The sequence below is a fragment of the Tenrec ecaudatus genome, chromosome 1 (assembly GCF_050624435.1).
Source record: "Tenrec ecaudatus isolate mTenEca1 chromosome 1, mTenEca1.hap1, whole genome shotgun sequence".
Classification (NCBI taxonomy): domain Eukaryota; kingdom Metazoa; phylum Chordata; class Mammalia; order Afrosoricida; family Tenrecidae; genus Tenrec; species Tenrec ecaudatus.
In genome coordinates, this window is record NC_134530.1 from 79,265,740 (window position 1) to 79,285,270 (window position 19,531).

A 19,531-nucleotide genomic window follows, 5' to 3' on the forward strand; every position below is an offset into this window, starting at 1 on the left:
CATGCAGGATTCTCTTGTTCTGGTTGTATGACGACCCCCTTGATCCAAGTTCTGAATGAATAAGTCATATGTTCTGGAATCCCCGTTCTTCCCAAGAAAGCTCTATGAGGTAGCTTTACTCTGCCTAATGGGTTGCTATGAGTCAGAATCCACTTGGAGGCAGGGGCTTTTGTGCCCCCAGCCCCCTGTCCCCGTCCCCATCCTCTCTGTCCTCTCACAGCCCCTGCACATCCTTTCCTTTGACTTGATACACTAAGTGGGAATGTTCTTTACCAGTCTCGTCCCCACTGGACTCTGGCCTCCCTGAGAGTACACAGTGCTTTATCTATCACTTTGCCCAGTGCACAGAGTTCAGGCTCACTGGGGAACGAAGGACCTCAGGTCTCTCCCTGCCCAGGCAGGGAGGGGGCCAGCTCCAGTCTCTGGGAGGGCTATGCCTCCATAGAGAACAGTGACCTTATTAAAAGAAAGACTAACACCCGAATCGATGTCTTTGCAAACAGAAGTTAGCTTTGGTAGAATGTTTCCAAATATTTGTTTAAAAGGGAAACCATCAGCAGGGAAGAACAAAACTCTGGAGCCTCCCAAATCCAAGAATCACTTCAGAGTCAAGACGGAGGTAGTCTCAGGGATCATGACTGGAGGGGACCTGTATATCCCTGGTAGCCCTGTCCGGCAAGCACTGGCTGCTAACCTCAAGGCCAGTGGCCAAACCCTCCAGTCGTCCCGCAGGAGAAAAATGAAGCTGCTTGCTCCAGTAAAGATTTACAGTCTCAGAACCCTTGTCTGGGGAGCTGTGAGTCAGATCGACTCAATGGCAGTGGCTTTGGGCACCCCACGTGTGGAATTGTCTATTTTCCCTGGAGGAAGCCTGTGTCCTCATCCTGGCCCAGGCTGCCTGGCCTGATCCAGCACCTTTGCTCAGCTCCGCCCAGGGCCCTGGGCTGTGGCCTCTTGGTTCAGCTGCCGCAGAGCTGGCCTGGCCGTGCCGAGATGGGGCTGCACGGGCCAGTGCTGTGGCTGAAGAAACTCTGGGTACTCGTGCAGGTACTCCTGCATGTAGCCAAAGGCAGGGTGCTGATGACACTGTTCCCTGAGAGAGTCAAGCAGCACATCCTGGCCCAGTACCCCAACTTCGCCTACGACCTCTGGGGTTCCACCTTCTTCAGCATTCCGTACTTCTGGTTTGTCTTGAAGGTGTATTGGCAGCGACTCGAAGATAGGACTGAGCAAGGGAGTCTGGCCCCGAACTGCCCTGTGGTCAGCCTTTCAGGCCGAAGGGGCACCATTTGGGACTTCATGCAAGGTCAGGAGGTGGATATGGGTTTGAGGGGTGTTTGGGTTTGGGGTGGCTGTCGGCAGGGAGGGGGGGTGAGTTGGAAAGTCCTGATGGATTCTTCTACCGCCGGTGCTCCTTCTGTGACTTCTTGCCTTCTCATGCCGTGACACCAGGACTGCTCTCAGAGGGCCACTTGGGGCACTTCTAGCCACACTGGCCTGTGGTTGCTTAAACACGGCTCTCATCTTACAGTGTGTTCTCCCTGGGGCGCTCTTTGCCCATGTCTGCCTGGTTTCAATCCCCAGCCATCCTGCAGACTTTGGCTCAAGGGCATTCCCTGTGAGAAGTGTCTCCCAGCTCCCTTAGCCCAGGTCACCCTCTCCTATGTTTGTTTTGAGGCCTAAGGTAATGTGTAACTATGTGTGGATGTTTGACTCAGAAGGAGCCCTGGTGGTGTAGTGGTTACGAGTTGGGCTGCGATTGCCATGGTTAGGAGTTCTAAACCACCAGCAGCTCTGAGGGAGAAAGACTGAGCTTTCTACTCCTGTAAACGGTTCCAGTCTCAGAAACCCACAAGAGGTCGCTATGAGTCAGCAATGACTCGATGGCAGTGAGTTTGGGGTTGTTGTTGGGTTTTTTGGTATTTGATTAGGAGCTGTCACCCTCACTAGCCTGAAAGGACAGAGGCTGTCACTTGAACCGATTATGATGTCCCTTAAATCTGATGCTGTGTCTGGCATATAGTAGGTGCTCAGCAAATACTTGCTGAATTGGTTTCTCTCTTTCTCTGCATCTCTCCCTTCCTTCCTCCCCAGCTCTTCCCTCGCTGTCTGTCCTGTGTGTACTCACTCATGCTGACTCAGAGCAGCCCTAGAGGACAGAGTAGAACTGCCCCTGTGGGTTTCCGAGACTTTAACTCTTTATAGGAGTAGCAAGCCTCGTCTTTCTCCCGCGGAGTGACTGGTGGGTTCAAACTGCTGACCTTGTGGTTATTAGCCCAGCCCATACCCATTATGCCACCTAGGGTCCCTTTCTCTGCTGTAAACAGACAATCCAATCCTATCTGCTTGGGTTCTTAAAGACGTCTCCAGCCAGTTTCCTCTCCCTGCTCTCACACCTCTGGGCATAGCCCGTGCAGAGCTTCCCGGGGCTGCTGATGGAACTCTCCCCTCCCTTGTTCTCTCTTCCGACCCAGCTCATGAACAGCCCTCAGGTCACACTTCCAAAAGGGCGATTCTAGCTGACCCGCACCCCCAGCTCGCCCACCCTCAGCACTTCCTCTCTGCATTCAGAAACAAGCTCAGCCATTTGAGGTCCTCACTGGTGGGCTCTGGCTCTCTTCCCAACCTCATCTGCAAGAGGGCCCTCCGCTCATTTCCTCCACAACCCAGCCTCTTGAGCCGTGCTCATCCCAAGAGCTTTCCCTTCTGCCTTGGCTGTCTTTGTCCTGCCTGAAACACCCCTGCCCTTCTCTCTAAGTTCTTCAGAGTTAACTATCTTTAGGAAGCCAGCTCTGTTCCCTGCAGGCAGGCTCCCAGCCAGACCTTCTCCTAGAACACCAGTTTCCTACCCAGAATCTGACTACCTGGTATAATAAGCCTTGACTTCCTGCTGAAGGGGAGGCCCTGCCTCTTCTCTGAATTTCTGCATCCTCATGAGGGCCCTGCCTCTTCTCTGAATTCCTCAGCACCTTCACCGGCCCAGGGCTTGGACAAATAGAAAGGTCCCCAAGGAATTCAAGCAACCTAGTGTTTTTTGAGTTAGGAGCCCTGGTGGTATAGTGGTTACTCACTGGGCTGCTAAGCACAAAATCAGCAGATCAACACCACTGAAAGATGAGGCTTTCTGTTCTAGCACAGAGCTACAGCCTCGGAAACCCACAGAGGCAGCTTTACCCTGCCCGGTAGGGTCGCGATGAGTCAGATGGTAGGCAGTTTAAAGAGCACTTTTTGAATCACGTTCTTTGGAGCCCAGGTCGGACAGAATTCTCTGATCCACGAAGTGTGGGAAGCCCTGCATGCTAACTACACCCTCTTTCCTGCTGGAGAGTCACCATACACTGCAGCATTCAAAAGCGTCTAAGAAATGGACTCCAGATTTTGTTGATTCATAGGGGCTAGGTAACCCCCCAAAACTGTCTCCATGAAAGAACCTCTAAAATTTAAATTATCCCCCAACATCTTATTAAGACCGAACAAGTTCAACCTAACTAGTTAAAAATATCTGCTTTATGTTAACTATAATGAACGATTAGTAAGTCTTCATTCTCCCCCACACACCCCACTCAAAAAAAATGTGCCCTGAGACGTGTCCTCTGAACAACTACCTGTAGGAGAGCAAAGGGCAACAGCATCTCTGACGCATAGACAGGAACCGTAGGGGGCAGTAGCTTGTGTCAGAAAAGGAGGTGAACACAGTAATGTAACCTGTGTCACTGAGCATCCACGAAGAGGCCATTGGATTGGTGTGTGTTTTGCTCAACAGCACAATTCTTTACAAGCCAAAACAAACAAACCCAGCGACATCTATGCCATTAGGAGACGTTTTTGGGTTTTTTTTCCCAAACCATTTTATTAAGAGCTAATCCAGACATCATATCATTCCATAGTTCGATCTTATCAAGCAGTATTGGACAATTGTTATCAAGAAGACATTTTTTTCAGAGTACATTTTTGATGTGCTGGAAAATAAAAAAACGTTATCATATGATTGTGTTCTTTTAGTTAATGGTGTCTTTCTGATAGGTGAACTGACTATTGGACCCAGAAGGAGGTGAAAAAAATCACACAGAGCCTGACATTATATTGAAAAAATAAATTTCAGTTTATATTGTGGAGGGAAAGAATGAAATAATGAACGAAAGGCTATCAAGTTGTAAAAACATGTTTTTGAAGCCTCGGAGACGTTCTGCAGTTTAAACAAACAAAAACATTCATTTCGCACATCGCTGACTGACTTCCCACAGGAACACACTCTGGCAAATGCCCCCATTCAAGGGAATGTCCAGTGTCGCCATGTTGTTAAACACGGTTAAGAACGCGATTCCTAATCACAGAGGCCGGTGACCAGAACCCACCCACTGGTGCCTGGGAAGGAAAGTCTGGCGAGGTGCTGGAAGGTCACACACTTGGAAACCCTGTGGGACCCAAGCACTTCCAATCCCAACACACGGGGTCTCCCTGAGGGGGAAATGACTCGACGGCAGCTGGGTTTGTTGTCGTTCATATCTTTCTAAAGAACATGTTTTAATAATCATTGGTTGAAAATGGAGAAAACTGATCCAGAAAGGGAACTAAGCTAATGAGTGGCAGAGCTGGACTCCCCAAATCAGGGCTTCTGCTTCTGGTTCATGTACCTCAGGCAGCATTCCTGCCAGATGGGGGGGACTCACAGTTTGGTGAGAATTCGCTCCTTCACCAAGGAGTTACAGGTGTCATAGCAGGTGGGTATCATAAATCAATCTTTAGGGTCCCATGGGCTAGGAACCGAGATAAAGGTAAGAGCTTTGCCTGCAGGGCTGGGAAGGTGTCCTGGAAGAAGTGGCTTTGAGAGTAGACCTTGAAGAATGAATGTGATTTATGTTAATTGAGCAGGGAAAAGGGAAGGGAAGAAATTGTTTTTTCCTTGTCATTTTAAACCACACTGCACAAGTAGCCTGTTTATTCAACAAACATCCACTAAGCCATCACTGATAACAGAGCAATGAAATGGCAACCAGCTCCTATAATTAGCTATGTACTCCATGCCCTTAGTGCAGTGGAGCTCTGGTGGCCTAGTGAGTTACAACTTACTTGGGCTGCAAGCTGCAAGGTCAGCAGTTCCAACCCACCAGCCACTCACTGGGAGAAAGATGAGGCTTTCTACTCCTATAACAAGTCTCAGTCTTGGAAACCCACAGGGGGCAGTTCTACCCTGTCCTGTGGCCCATTCATGGCATTTACTTGCTTTTTTCCATAGTCCATTTTCAGGGACCAGTTTACATTTCAAAAGCTGGTTCCCTTTGTCTTTACTCCATTGCTGCAGCTGGGACTGAAGAATGGAGACAGGGGGACTGAGAAGGGAATTTTGAAAAAGTTCCTGTTGGTGCAGTGGGTTACTTTTTGAGCCACTAACCACAAGATTGGTGGTTCAAACCCACCAGCTGCTCCCCGGGAGAGAAAAAGAGGCTATCTTCCCCATAAAAATTTATAATCTTCACAAATTCCCAAAGCGGGTGCTATCACCTCCTGGGGAGCACTTGAACAAAAGCAGATATACCTAAGGAGCCCTGGTGTTGTGGGGGGTTATACATTAAGCTGCTAATTGCAAGACCAGTAATTCAAAACTACCAGCTGCTCCTCATGAGAAAGATGAGGCTTTCTACTCCCAGCCGGAGTTACAGTCTCAGAAGTCTACAGTCCCTGTCACATTAGGCTGCTATGTGCCAGAATTGATTCAACGGCAGTGATTTGAAGGAGCTCTGGTGGCATGGTGGATTATGCATTGGGCTGCTAACTACAAGGTCAGCAGTTCAAAACCACCAGCTGCTCTGGAGAAAAAGGAGGCTTTCGACCCACAGGGGCAGTTCTGTCCTGTTCTAGAGGGTCCTTGTGAGTTTGAATTGGCTCCGTGGCGGTGAGGGAGGTGAATCCTGGAGTGTGGGCTGCAGAACAGTCTGTCCTTGCAAGGAGGGGGCTGGGTCACCTTGTTTCCTGAAAAGGGGTCTAAGGGCAAAGAGGTTTGGAAACGTATTCTGTGTAGGGTCACTGTGAGTTGTAATCAGCTTGATGGCCATGGATGTGTAGGGCAATGCAGAAGGAAACAGAACTGATGCCAGCCTTGGAAGAGCCCATAACCCAGTGAGGGGGCAGTGACGGAAGCCAGGACACTGGAGGAAGGGGCAGGGCAGAGAGGTGGCCCTGGGAAGGCTGCTGAGAAGAGGGGGTGGTGAGCTGACTGTGTGCAGAGAGGGAGGCCCTGGAATGGGTGAAGAAGAAGTGGGTACACGGAGGTGGGTGGCAAGCAAGTGCAGAGGCCTGTGATGTGCGGTGCGCGTGAGCATCTTTCAGCTGGGCAGACGTGGGGTGAGAAACAGGAAGGTGTGAGAGATGAGATGGAAGACACAGGGGATCAGAGACAGAAGGACCTATGGGTCTTCCCAAAGAGGGTGGGCTTTACCCTGAGTGTGTTCGTGAATTCTGGAAGGAGCTTCAAGCTGGGATACCACTCTGCATATTAGAGAGACATCCTGTAGCAGAGACAGCAAGTCACTATGACGCTCAGTTTTATGCTTGGGTACAAACTCCAAACTCACTTTAGAGTGACAGTTTGGAAGATCGGAAGACTCTTGATGGAGATCTAAAGCAACTCCTTCATTTTCCAGATGCCAAGACCAGAGAGGGTGAGTGACTAGTCAGCGCCACACAGCAGGTTCTGAGTAGAGGCAGAACGAGGACTTGTGCTTGTGCACTTCTCAGCCAGGACACTCTGTTTTGGGGTGTTGGGTGAGACCAGAGGTTTGGAGCAATTCCTCACCACCTCCCACTGTGTGCACATGTACGTACACACACTCACACACACACACACATGTTGATCAACTGACATGTTGTGGTAGAGGGCAAATCCTGGATGATTTCTGAATGTTCATCTGTAATTGGTTTTCTTTCCATCCCTGTTAAAAACTCTTCATCCATCTTTCCAAGTAAACATACGGAGTGTAGTCTAGGAATTGTCAGCAGGATCTTGCTGCTGAGGAAGGCTGAGGGGTGGGGTCCGCTGGGAGTGACTAGGAGTCAGGAGAGGTAAGCATGAGTCTCGGGCTGTGGCAGAGCACTTTCCCCATCTGTACAGACGGGCTGAACTGACTCTCCTTGCCCGGCCTGACTTGCTTGTGACAAGGTGTTGTTCTCTGCCCATGGCCTGTGGACCCAGACAGAGGGCCACCCTCAGTACAGTAACCCTGTCTCACCCACTCTTTCTCTCGTCTACAGCAGGGAAGCAGGATACTAAGCTTAAGCTTGGCCCTCAGTCTGGATCCCGGCGCTCAGCTGCATTGTAAATAAACAGATGCCTTTGTCTCCTTCAAGCTCATCCACGGCGGTTTTGTTTGTTCGTGTTCTTTCCCAATTAAAATGAAAATTCCAGACAGTTAATATTTCAGCTGGTCCTGGGGTTCTTATCTGAAGAACAAGTCCCTGGGACTGCAGGCCAATGACAGGCCACCTGGCAGTGACCGGGCCTTGAGCCTCCCGGATGACACTGGAGCAATCTTGTCACATGGCCGAGGCCTCACCAGGCAGTCCACCCACAGGGCCTAGGCCTGCACAGTACCTCCTGGAACCTCCTCTTAAAGGCTTGTGAGCAAGGAGTCATGCATCTCTAGAAACACAGGAGCGAGGTAACCAGTGTGACATCTCCTGGTATTCAAGCCCCCAGTGAACTCCAAGTCAAATAGATCGTTTCCGCTTTAACAAATGCGCGAGGCCTCCAGGACTGTGTCTGATCCATGTGCTCCTCTTCTTGTATGCCTCCGGTAGGGGCATGCTTGCTTTTAATTTTTAATATGTTCTTGAATGTTGCGAATTGGGAAGGAAGATAAGTTACTGAATAAACCATTAGCCAGTTAAGACATCTTGATGTGTCAGCTCTGTTAGTTGTCCAGAGCTGCTGTAGCAGAAATTCCCTAAGTGGGTGATCTTAACAAACCGGAGTTTGTGTTCTCGCAGTTTAGAAGCTCGATGTCCAACTGCAGGGCGCCAGCTCTGGGACAGGGGCCTTCTCTCTGCCGGCTCAGATGGAGAGCCCTGGTCTGCTTGTGCCATCTGCTACTTGGCAGTCTTCCTGGGCCCGCTGTCTATTTCCCCCCATCTCTCTTGTCTGTTTTCTTGGTTGCTTGCTCAATCTGCTGTTTGTATCTCCAAAGAGATTGATTTAAGACACGCCTTACACTAATAAACTCAACCCAAGCTCACTGCCATGCCATCGACGCCGACTCATCGTGAGTGACCCTGCAGGACAAGACGGAACGGTCCCTGTGAGGACTGTAACTGTTTATGGGGGTAGACAGCCCCGTCTTTCTCTCTGGTGGTTTCAAACTGCTGGCCTTGTGGATCGCAGCCCAATTCATAATCATGCCACCAGGGCTCCCATAGCAACCCTAAAGGACAAGGTAGAACTGCCCCATTAAGCTTCCAAGACTGTAACTGTTTATGGGAGTAGAAACCTGGTCTTTCTTCCACAGAGCAATTGGTCTTGAATTTCAGACCAATTCATAACCCCTGCACCACCAGGGCTCCTCCTTATACTAATACTTAACAGAGAAACTTAACAAACAAAGTGCATTCTCAGAAAGGCACAGCTGTTAGTGTTTACATCTCGTGCTCTGAAGGGCAAGTCCTGAAATCCCACCTTTCCCCCTTCCCATGGCCCACCCACTAGTCCAGGCTCCCATTAGCTCTGTCCTGGAATTCTCCAGGCCCCCCAACCCCCACTGGTTTTCCCCCACTTCCATTCTCTCTCCCAGTGCTTTCTCTGTGGAGCAGCCAGTGTGATCCCAGTCAGGGATCGGCTTTGCCACTAACAGGAGCACACTCTGGTTGTCTTAGCTTCATGCTATGAACATACAAAGAGATGTGTTGGAAAGGCATTGGGGTCTCTTGAGAAGCAAGAGCCACCGGACTCTGGGCCCTGTGACTGCTGTGGGAACTCACGATGGCGGGTCTCGGCCATCCCTTCCAGGGATGTGACCCCTGGGCTGTGGCGGCCTCAGCCTCCACCACTGCCTGTCCCTGACTCCTCGGGCCCAGAGCAGGCTCTCCATCCACAGTACACCAGAGGGGGAGCTCCAATGAGGCAGGAAGGTGAAGCGCTGAGCAGCTAGAATCCTAACGGACACCCACCTCTCTTCCTGTCCAGGTTCACGACTTCCTGTGCGCCTGGAATAAAATCCAGAGTCTTCCCCAAGGCCCCCAGGAGCCTGCCTGCTCTGGCCAACAGCTATTTCTCCAGCCATCTCTTGCATTGTCCCCTCTGCCTGCCTCTAGCTCAGTGGTTCTCAACCTTCCTCATGCCGCGACCCTTCAGTACAGTTCTTTGTGTTGTGGTGACCCCCCCAACCATAAAATTATTTTCATTGCTACGTCATCACTGTAATTGTCCTACTGTTATGAATCAGGCCACCCCTGTGAAAGAATTGTTCAACCCCCAAATGGGTCGCGACCCATAGGTTGAGAACCGCCGCTCTAGCTGCAATGTCTTGTGAGTCCTTGGACACACCAAGCTCCGCCCCTCCTCAGGGCTCTGTGTGTCTGGAACGCCCTTCCCCTCTCTTGGCCCTGCCGCTTTCTCCCCTTTCCTTTCTCAGATTAGATGGCACCTGCTCAGAAGCCTTCCCGGGTCAGTCGGTCACGGTCTCTTTCGTAATACTTCTCAGAAGTTGAAATTACTTTGCGAATATGTTTGCACCCCACCCTCCCCAGTCTCACCAAGCAGACATTAAGCTGCCGGCAAGCAGGGATCTGCTGAGTTGTTCTCTGCTGAATGCTGGGGTACGGCAGGCAGCCTGGAATGTTATAAAGGCTGCAGATGGAAAGAGTGTGCTCAGAGTCAGGGATTCAGGGATGAGCGAGAAAGGGGCCTTGTGTGTGTGGGTGTGTGTGTGTGTACAGACACGTACAAAGCACGATACTGGCGCAGCTGTGTTCTGGATATACAGGAAGGGCTCTGGCCATGAAGGACCACAGGGTCCTAGGAGCACCCCAGAGGTGCCCCCCAACTAGGTAGGAGAGTTACAAAAGACTCCCAGCCAGGGCCAGCTACACGAGCAGGGTAACAGCTTCCTGGGCGCCTGCTAAGGGCCCCCACATCATGTAAGTCCTGATCTACTTGAACTTATTTAATCTTCAGTGCAATCTTATGAGGTAAGTGCTTCTATGCAGTCCGCTAGCAGATGAGGAAACGGAATGAAGAACACTGAACAGAGCATCCAGAAGCCAGCGTTCAGTCTAACTCTGTCACACCTGCAGCAAGTTGAGAAGCCTCCGTTCCTCTATAAAATGGAGACAGAGGCACGAGCGCGTCAGCCTTGCAGTCTCACCAAGCGCATCACCCGAGAGAACAGATGTGGGCCTCCCAAGCACCTGCACGAAGCGGGCTCCTCTTAGGATTTAAGTGACCACACTGTCGCCACAGTCCGTCCGCTGAGCCCACCTCCTAAGGCCCCCACATGTAGCGGGGCTAAATCCGCTGCACAGCCCACTCCCCAGTGTTGACGAGCAAAGGCGTTACTTGAGGCTCAGGCGCAGCCAGCCCTGGTGTTTTCAATGGCTTCATGTGCATAGGAGAGTCGGACATTGGAGGAGAATCCATCCATTTGAATCCCGGTGCTGGGGAAGAGTAGAGAAAGTACCATGGACTTCCAAAAGAACCAATAATTCTGTCTTGGAAGAATTACAGTGTGGTAGTTACATAATTTCATGTCAACTTGATAAACAGAATGTAGGGGTGGCACCGTCAACCAGGTCACAAGGTAACACCCACCAGGGGGATTCTGGGAACTTCCTCCCCCGCTCCCCCCCAGAGGAGGAACACGCAGTCTCTGTTTCACATTCCCATTGACAAGCCACAAGAAGCTATGCTGATGGAGCCAGAGCCCTGGAGCTGGAGGAGCCACATGGAGACCCATGCCAGCACTGAGATGCCTCCACGGCCACTGGATCTGCAAGACTTTCCACTCACTGGTCTGTGATCTTCCTGCATTCAGCATCATTGCATGTGTTGCGTAAGGTCTGAAGAGGAATCTATAGACTGGTATTGGACATATGGGCTAATATCTAGACTGGGATGGGATGTTTTCTTAATATACAACTGCTCTTTCATATAAAGCTCTTTCTTATCCATGGGCATGTATATGCATGTATAAGAACATAGCATGCATGTTCTTGGGACATGTTGTCAAGAGAGCCCAGTCCTTGGAGAAGGACCTTACCTTAGGAAAGGAGGGGCAGTGAAAAAGAGGAAAACCTTCGACGAGATGGGTGACACAGAGGCTGCAACAATGGGCTCACACCGGAGAATGAGTGTGAGGCTGGCGCACGACCGGCCAGTGTGAGTCCATGCCCACTGCACGACACCTAACAACAACAACAAGAGCACGTCGAGAGGAGCGTCTCCTATGTCAGGCGCTCTGGACCCCAGCCCCAGCCTCAGCCCCCACTGCACCCTGGACCCCGGCTGGAGGGGAAGCCAAGGCAATGGACCCGATGTGGGAGTGAGGAGCACGCTTGCAAAGGCCACGCTCCGATCCTGCCCCTTGTGTTGTTGCTGTTTACACAGCAGGTTAGGCCCCGACAATGTCCTCACTGTCGCCCAGAGACCTGGATCCTATTTATCCCAAGCTGACAACAGCCTCTTTCTCCAGCCTGTTTTTTGTCGCTGCCAACACTCTAGCTTCCCTGTACCCTCACCTTCCCATCTTGTCTCCTGAGACATTGCTGATCAGTTGATCTCATCCGGAGGGTCTGTAAGTCGGGCACCTATATGAGAGGAGGGCTCACATCCTTTGTAGCCACTCTGCCATTTCACTAAGAGGTGACCTGAGGGGGCAGGCTCGGGGCCAGGTTGAACGAGGGCCTCCGGGGAATAGTTGGGGAGGCCCCTGCCCCCACCCCCATTCTCTACTGTTCAAGTCTGTCTGGCTTTTAAAAAATAATAAGGAAAAACATGAGAAGAATGAGTTCTGCTCCGTATTTTCCTCCCATGCTAACGGACCAGCTCTCGTGGCCCTGGGAAAACAGACTGGGGTGGCAGCAGGCCCCACCTGGGGTCAGGGTGGCCTGGCTCTGGGGGTTGGTTGCTTACTGTCTTGCCCATGATAGGTGGCAAATGGGAGTTGGGTCCCGAATGGTTGCCCAGAGGCGTTAAGACCCTAGAAGCTACTCACTTGACTGGGATGTAGCCCCTGACTTTTTATGAACTAGGCCTTGCCAATTGACTGGGTTGTCCCAGGAGACCATGGTCCTAAGCCTTCAGCTGTGTGTGGACTGTTGGTCTAAGATGATTTCATTCTGTGTTTTAGGCACCAGGCCACTTGTGCTGAATTTTGGAAGCTGCACCTGACCTTCATTTCTTCTCAAGTTTGACCAATTCAAGCGCCTGATGGATGACTTTGGCTGCATGGCAGATTTCCTCATCATTTACATAGAAGAAGCACACGCATCAGGTACGGCCACACCTTGGCCTCTCCCTCTCTCTTTTTGCTCTCTCCTCCCCGACCCCACCCCAAGGCTGAAAGCGAAGGGAGAAGCATTCATGGAGCACCCACTAGATCCCAGCCCTTGAATCAGACTTTCATCACTTACCTGAACGAGGTTTACTCAACTTCACAGCAGAAAACCAAGAGCGACAGGATCTAGCTGAGAGGACGGAGACGCTACAGCTACCAAGAACGCAGAGCCGAAACGGCACAGATGAAGTTTCCCTAAGGAGAGTTGTTATGGGTGTTCGGGGCTATGGAGTCAGTGTCCACCCATAGCGACCCTGTGCACAGCAGAGGACACATGCCCGGCCCTGCGCCAAGCGCCTTGCGGCAGCCACTGTATCCATCCAGCTCACGAGGGCCTTCCTCTTTTTCGCTGCTCCTCCGCTTTACCATGCATGACGTCCTTCTCCGGGGACTATAAAAACCGCCTGGGGAACAGGAGGGCACCCAGAAGCACAGTGCATCTTTGCATCCGATGTCCCTCTCTGAGGGCAGGCACTCACTCGGCCACCTGTACGTCCTCCTCCAGAGAAAGGGAACCTCGGCGCCGTGGCTGAGGAGAGGAAATGTGGAGCCGGCAACCTGGCTGGCAGCTGAAGTCCAGGCAAAGCTGGTACGGCTGTCCCCGGGCAGCCCTTCTCACTGGACCTGGGGATCTGGTTATACTGCAGGTGCTGGTGGGACCGGAGCGCCTGCAGGCTTCCCCAGGTGGCCCCGGAGGATCCAACTTAAATCTCCTCTGAAAGAAAATGGCAAAGTGTAACAAGGCCGATCCGATCACCACAGACATTGTTTACGGGGCCTGATACTCACATCTTGAGCTGTTTCTCCAAGAAATAGATGGGGAGAGGGTCGAGGGGTGATCTTGAACAAAGGCAGAGGAATGCCAGGTTCGTTTCAGGAGGAACACGAAAGGCCAGCGGGCCTGAGGGGAACAGATGGAGTGGTGGGAATGTGGGGAATGTCAAATGCTCTGCTAAGAAGCTGCCTTTTAAGCAGAGAAAAAAGACCATCCCATTTCATGTGAGAAAGCATAAAGCATACGCAGAGTGTTGTGAGTATGGAGAGTGGAGGTATCTACTTGATCTCTTTGGCCCATTTTAAGGTTGTTTCAATTTTTAATATTTCCCGCTTTCTTTTTTGACAGAGGTTTTCTGTGTTGTTTCGTCATGGTTGGTTTTTGTTTGTTACTTTGCTTCCTGCTCCTGTTTTGCATGATCTTCTATATATGACATCCGGATAGGTAGCTCTAGCAAGACAGTGACCGGAGGGACCATGGCCTAGGACCCGGCAGGGGAGGATGGGGGCGATGGAGAGCTAACAGTGAGCAGGAGAAGAAAATGTTCTGAACTTGACTGTGGCGATGAACTTGACTCTGGTGATGATGCCTGCACAGTTCAACTGTGCCATCTGTGCCGTACAGGCCAACGAAACCTTTTTTTTTCAAGTGGAGAGGTTTGGTCTACAGGCAGTGGATGCCACCCTGGCCACCTGCTGCCCCCTCCTTTCTCTTGCAGATGGTTGGGCTTTTAAGAACAACGTGGCCATCCGGACTCATCAGAACCTCCAAGACCGCCTGCGGGCGGCTCGCCTGCTTCTGGACAGAGGCCCCCAGTGCCCCGTGGTGGTGGACACGATGGAGAACGAGAGCAGCCGGCTCTACGCGGCACTGCCGGAGCGCCTCTACGTGCTCCAGGAGGGCAGGGTCCTCTACAAGGTGGTGACCGGAAGGGGCAGTTCCGGGAGGGCAGGGGGTGGGGGGCCAGGGGAATCATGGGCAAAGGGAGAACTTTGCGGCAGGCCCTCCTTGGATTCAAACCCGCACCGTCAGTTAGCAGATACGTGACCACGGGGCAAGCCCCTTTCCCTCTTGGAGGTTCCGTTTTCTCATTTGGAAGATGGGGTCGATGCTTCCCCCAAAGGGATGAAACAGTTCGGCGAAAGCTCCTTATGTTGAGACTGGCACCGCAGAAGTCTCGTGGCTGCCTTAGAACCGAGAGGACTGGCTCTGCCCTGGTTTGGGTTTAAGCTGAGAGGTAGACCAACGTTGTTTCCCTTCTATCCGTGCACAAGGCTTTGATTTCAGGTCCAAACCCCCTGGAGGAGATGGGCTCTTCTCGGGGGAGGAAACCTGGCTGCACAGTGGCTAAGCCTTTGGCTGTGGTGGCTGAGCCGCAGGAGAAAGTGCGACTGGGAGTTTGCTTCTGTCGCTCTCCATTAGTGGAGACTATTTGAGTTTTCCTTCTCTGACAGGCTTCTGCCTTCTGCCATTTCTGGCTTTTGCAGGTTTTGCTGCATTTCCCACTGAGATGAGTGAGAGAAAAGTGGCAGAAAACCCATGAAACCCAGAAACACCAGGCCACCCCGTCAAGTTCTGGGTCTCATGAGGTTCACTGGTATTCATACATGACCGAAAGAATAATCTGCCCTAGAACTTCCTCCGTCCAAAAAAAGCAAATAAAACAAACCCTGAACTCACTGCCATCGGGTCGATGCTGACTCACAGCGGCCCTTAGGACAGGGTAGAATTGCTGAGATTATAATTCTTTACAGGAGTAGAAAGCCTCATCTTTTTCTGGTAACTCTGTAAGTAGAGGCTTTTAAAACCCAAAGGAAAGATCCCCCCATGGGCCTCATAACCACAGAGCATCAGTGTGAAAACTCACTGGGGGAAGCAGCTGCAGGTGTTTCCCAGGTCGGGGGGTGGGGGTGGCGCACCTTGCAGGCCTGCAGTTCCTCTGTGAGGCTTGATCCCTAGCACTGCGCTGCTGCTCAGCAGGAAGGAGGTGGCAGTCTGCTTCTGCTGAAGCTGGACAGCGTCGGAGACCCTGGGAAGCGGTTCAACTTTGTCTCATAGTTGCTACGGGTCAGCATTGACTTCCCCACAGCCTCGGAGGCTGGCCTGCACCCGGCGGGTGGCGTCGCTGGTACAGCAGTCACCCCGCCCCGCAGGACCCTATAGCCCTGGGTAGTGCTGTCTCTAGGTCTTTCTCCCAAAGAGCCACTGGTGGGTTGGAATCCCCAACCTTTGTATTGGCAATAGGAAGGAGGCTGGACGAGAGGGGACTCTAGGTAGGAGCTAGGAATGCTGGGGCCAGGGGCAGAGGCAGGAACAGACCCCGGCCTTCCTTTCCGGCAATTGTTCTTGTCTAGTCTGGGCCTGGTGCGCAAGACAAACATGCCCTCTGAGCCCCGGGGTACTGCTGCCCCCCTGGGAAAGGACAGGACCAGCTTCCATAGTTGCTGCAGGGATTTCGGGGCTCAGAGAGCAGCTAAGAAAGACCCTGTGAGATGCCCCCAGGCCCTCTGCCCCCAGGCAAGAAAGCTCCACTGTTGCAGGTGAAGTGAGCAACAATGTCGGATGAAGCCCTGGCGTGCCTCAGTTACGCCAGCTTGAGGCTTTACTCTGGGCTGGGCCGTGAGCTAAGGGCCTCGATTAAAAACTGACCTCGGCCTAATTTCTGGAGCCCTGATGCTACAGTGGATTCCAAGTTGGCTGCTACCAGAGGTTAGCAGTTTGAACACATCAGCCTCTCAAAGGGAGAAAGGAAAGGCTAACTGGCCACATGAAGATTAAGAGCTGTAAAAAAAACAATAGATTAAGAGCCTCGGAAACCCTTGCCATGAGTTGGACTTGACTCTGAGGGCGGTGAGTTTGTGGTTGTTTCCTGCCGGACTTCCAAGCACTCAGGATCTCTGGGAGGTGGGAGGCGCAGGCGGAGAGTTCCAATGTCCCACTGCCGTGAGAGGCCAGGGTGGCGGTCAGTAAGACCCAAAGGCCAGATGGTAAAGAGTTGGGGCTTTATGGGCACAACTCCCCAACTCTGGCACGGAGCGTGGCAGCTACATCAGCAACGTGGACACGGACGTCATGTAAACAAATGGCACGAGGCAAGTAGGCCGGGGCTGGCTTCCAGCGTTTAAACCTGCTGCCACTTGGGAAAAGATAAGTGTCCCAGATGAGGTGACGATAGCTTGGACCTGAAAGGACGACAAAGATTTGGACACATGGCACCGTGAATGAGTCCCTGCAAATGTAAGCAGTGGGCAGAAGGAGGCCGCCGAGGCAGGGGATGGATGGAGAAGTGGGGGGAATTTGGATCCCAGGAGCCTCATTTGCACCCTGGATTCTGACCTTCATCTGAGGGGCAAGGAGAGCGATTGAGCAGAGTCGAGGTGCGATCAGGTCTGTAGCTTAGAAAGGTCACTGGCTATGGTGTGAAGGAGGTGAAGAATGGACTGGGGCTGGGGCCGGTAAGGAGGCGCAGCCGCTGTTCAGACGGGGCTGAACCAGGGCAGTGGGCCCGGAGACGCAGGTGGTTCTGATACAGAGTGGGCAGAACTTGCGGTGCCCGAGGGATGTCGAGGGAGAGTCACGCCAGCCTGAAAATCTGATGCCAGAAGAGAGCTTGTGTGTCTAGATCTGATGTCCTTCTCTGACTGTCACTCTCTCTGGGGCTCCTCCGACTTCTCTGTCCACTCTTCCGATTTGATACTGGTGCTGCCACACACATGCCATCTGGGGGACCTCATGTCCTTCACGGCTGCATCTGCCATGGCCGGTGCATACTGACTGCGTGGGGGGTCACTTAAAGGCAGCTCTCAACTACGTCCCAGATCCACAGGTTGGGAATCCAGGTCACCCAATTCCTTTCTCTTGCAGGGGAAACCTGGCCCTTGGAACTACCACCCCGAGGAAGTACGCGCTGTTCTGGAAAAGCTCGACAGTTAGGCTGGGCCAGCCTGAGTTCCACGTGGCCAGAGGAGCACTGCTCAAGCCTGGGCGCTCCCCAGCCCCACCGCCTGGCACCTCTTGATCTGTGTTCCCAGCTCACTCGCTAGCTCAGACTATTCCGATCTAAGCAAACGACTGTCAGAGGGGAGTGTCCACGTGTGCGTGTGTGTGTGTGTGTGTGTGCGTGCGTGCGTGCACGTGTGGGTCACAGTATTCGATCAGAACTGACTGTGCGAACCAGAACATGAATTGGCACTTCATGCACAAATGCACACGGCTCCACAACCACGGAGACCACATCCGTTGCACGCTGGCTTAGGAGGGTGTGCACGCAGTCGCTGGACTGATGTACTTCTGAGGGGTGTTCTCTCTCTCCAGCCACCCTGGCACCGAGTGGGCACACACAGCAGCCTCTCCATTAGGTGAAGGCACGTGGCCAAATGTGGCACTTACACAACTGATCATTAAGACAACAAATTGGATTTTAGAGCTAAGCCTGGGCCGAGTCCAGTTGGTTAAAAGAGCGAGGGGGCGCTGGAAGAGAAGGAAGCAGGAATGGGTGGAGACTAGAAGACAATGATCCTTTCGTTGCTGAAAAATTTAAACCTTTTAACGGTGGGGGTGGGGTGAGTTTCTATGGCAACACGTCTCCAATTCTATCAAAAAGAAAGGATGCACACTTTACCATGCTTGAAAATGCTTCCCAGAAAGCTGGCTCTCTGGACCCTAGGGCCCTCCGCTAGTCTCACTCATGAACAGATCCCCTTAGAGGGACGGCTGATTTCCCCCAGAATCGTAACCTGGACCAAACCAGACAAGAGCATGGCCCATTTAGAATTCTGTCTCTCTTATTTCTTTGCATGTCTCCTAATGGTCACTTATGTTCAATTCCATCAGACTGGTGGATTACCGCCAGTCTTCATCTGCTTTAACTCTGCTCCTTTCCATATGTTTATGACGGCCACAGCTTAAAGTACACAACAGCTGTGACTTGAGAGAAAAATATATTTTAAGATGCAGCAAGTTAACTCAGAGTGATTAAAATATACTGGGCTACACTGAAGGACGTCAGTGTGATCTTTACATCTTCTTTTTCAACTGTGTCAGTCTGTTCTGTCTTTTATTACTACCTCTTGCCGTCTGACAAGCAAAAATACCGCATGCTGAAGGGCCTCACTTGTCTCTATGTACTATAAGTCAAAGGTGGTTAGCCTGTGAACTCCTGCTGGGGAGGAAATAATTTTCCACAATGAGATCAAACTGACATTGAAACATCCGATGTAGAATGGACTTGATAGACATTTTTTCCCAACATGTAAAATACTGTGTCCTGGATGCTGCCTAGGTTTCTGCAACGTTAATAGTATTTACTCTTTATAAAATAGACATTAACTAGGTACGAGTGATTTCAGGCATGCTATCTCCTTTCATTTCTCTGCTTCCAAAGAGAAGACCGTTATTCCCATCTTACAGATGAGGACAATGGGTTTAAAGAGGCTAAGTAATGCACACTAGTTGGGATTCCAGCCCATCTCTGACTCTCAGCCCAGAATGCGGCCTCGGCTCCGTGTGGCTGTGCTGAAGTTGCCTCGGTGTCCCGATCGTTTAAACACGTCACGAGTGCCGAGCTTGCAGAAGAGTTCATGAGGAAACATAGAACTGTGTGTGACTCGTGGAAAATTCCAGGGGAGGGTTGGCTTTAGTTATGAACAGTTTTACTCCACAGCTGCCTTCCTGGGTCCCTCTCCTTGGGGTTGGGACAGAGGAGGGAAGGAGGGCGGGACAGAGGAAGGACTGAATAAAAAGGCATCAAGTGGCCAAAGCAACTCACAGTACTGGCATGAGTTTGTGAGGTTATGCTGGGACTGAGTAGCTTGTAACTAAATAAAGCACAGCTAAGCAAGCTCTACCTAAGTGTTAAATCAGTGTTAGGTTACCCAGTGAGATCAACACAGACTTACTTGCGTTTACTTAGTCACCTGTAGTGAACATATTTGTCACCATATCAAAGACCCTAGGCCTCTTCTAACCTGAGACAGAAGAACTCGATGGTGCCCAGCTACCAGTACTGACCCTTTGACCAAGGGTACAAATAAAGGCCCTCGTTAGAACGGGAGACAATGTAGAACAACACTCATTAAATTAAATTAAATTAATTAAAAAAAAACAACAGACCAGGCTCACCAGATTGACAGCCTAAAGGAACCTGTGAGACTATCTTCCAAAGATACCTAGAATCAAAATCACATCCAAGGTCAACTTTCAGGCAAACAATAGATAG

General features: G+C 51.5%; 1 protein-coding gene across 2 annotated transcripts; it reads left to right on the plus strand.

Moving 5' to 3' along the window:
- The first annotated feature begins 993 nt into the window (after positions 1-993).
- On the plus strand, positions 994-17,247 carry DIO1 (iodothyronine deiodinase 1). 2 transcript variants are annotated; one of them, XM_075539845.1, is made up of 4 exons: positions 994-1,306; positions 12,333-12,476; positions 14,033-14,232; positions 17,179-17,247. In XM_075539845.1, exons 1-4 carry the CDS (start codon positions 994-996, stop codon positions 17,245-17,247), a joined length of 726 nt encoding a protein of 241 aa, XP_075395960.1. The 2 variants fall into 2 exon arrangements, with proteins under 2 accessions (XP_075395960.1, XP_075395965.1); XM_075539850.1 differs by lacking the exon at positions 12,333-12,476.
- Positions 17,248-19,531: the final 2,284 nt, after the last annotated feature.

Excerpts from the sequence above, each read along its gene's own strand:
- DIO1 (XM_075539850.1), top strand. The coding sequence starts at position 994 with ATGGGGCTGCACGGGCCAGTGCTGTGGCTGAAGAAACTCTGGGTACTC. Across the intron at positions 1,307-14,032 it reads CATTTGGGACTTCATGCAAG|ATGGTTGGGCTTTTAAGAAC; the intron begins GTCAGGAGGTGG and ends TTTCTCTTGCAG. Across the intron at positions 14,233-17,178 it reads AGGGCAGGGTCCTCTACAAG|GGGAAACCTGGCCCTTGGAA; the intron begins GTGGTGACCGGA and ends TTTCTCTTGCAG.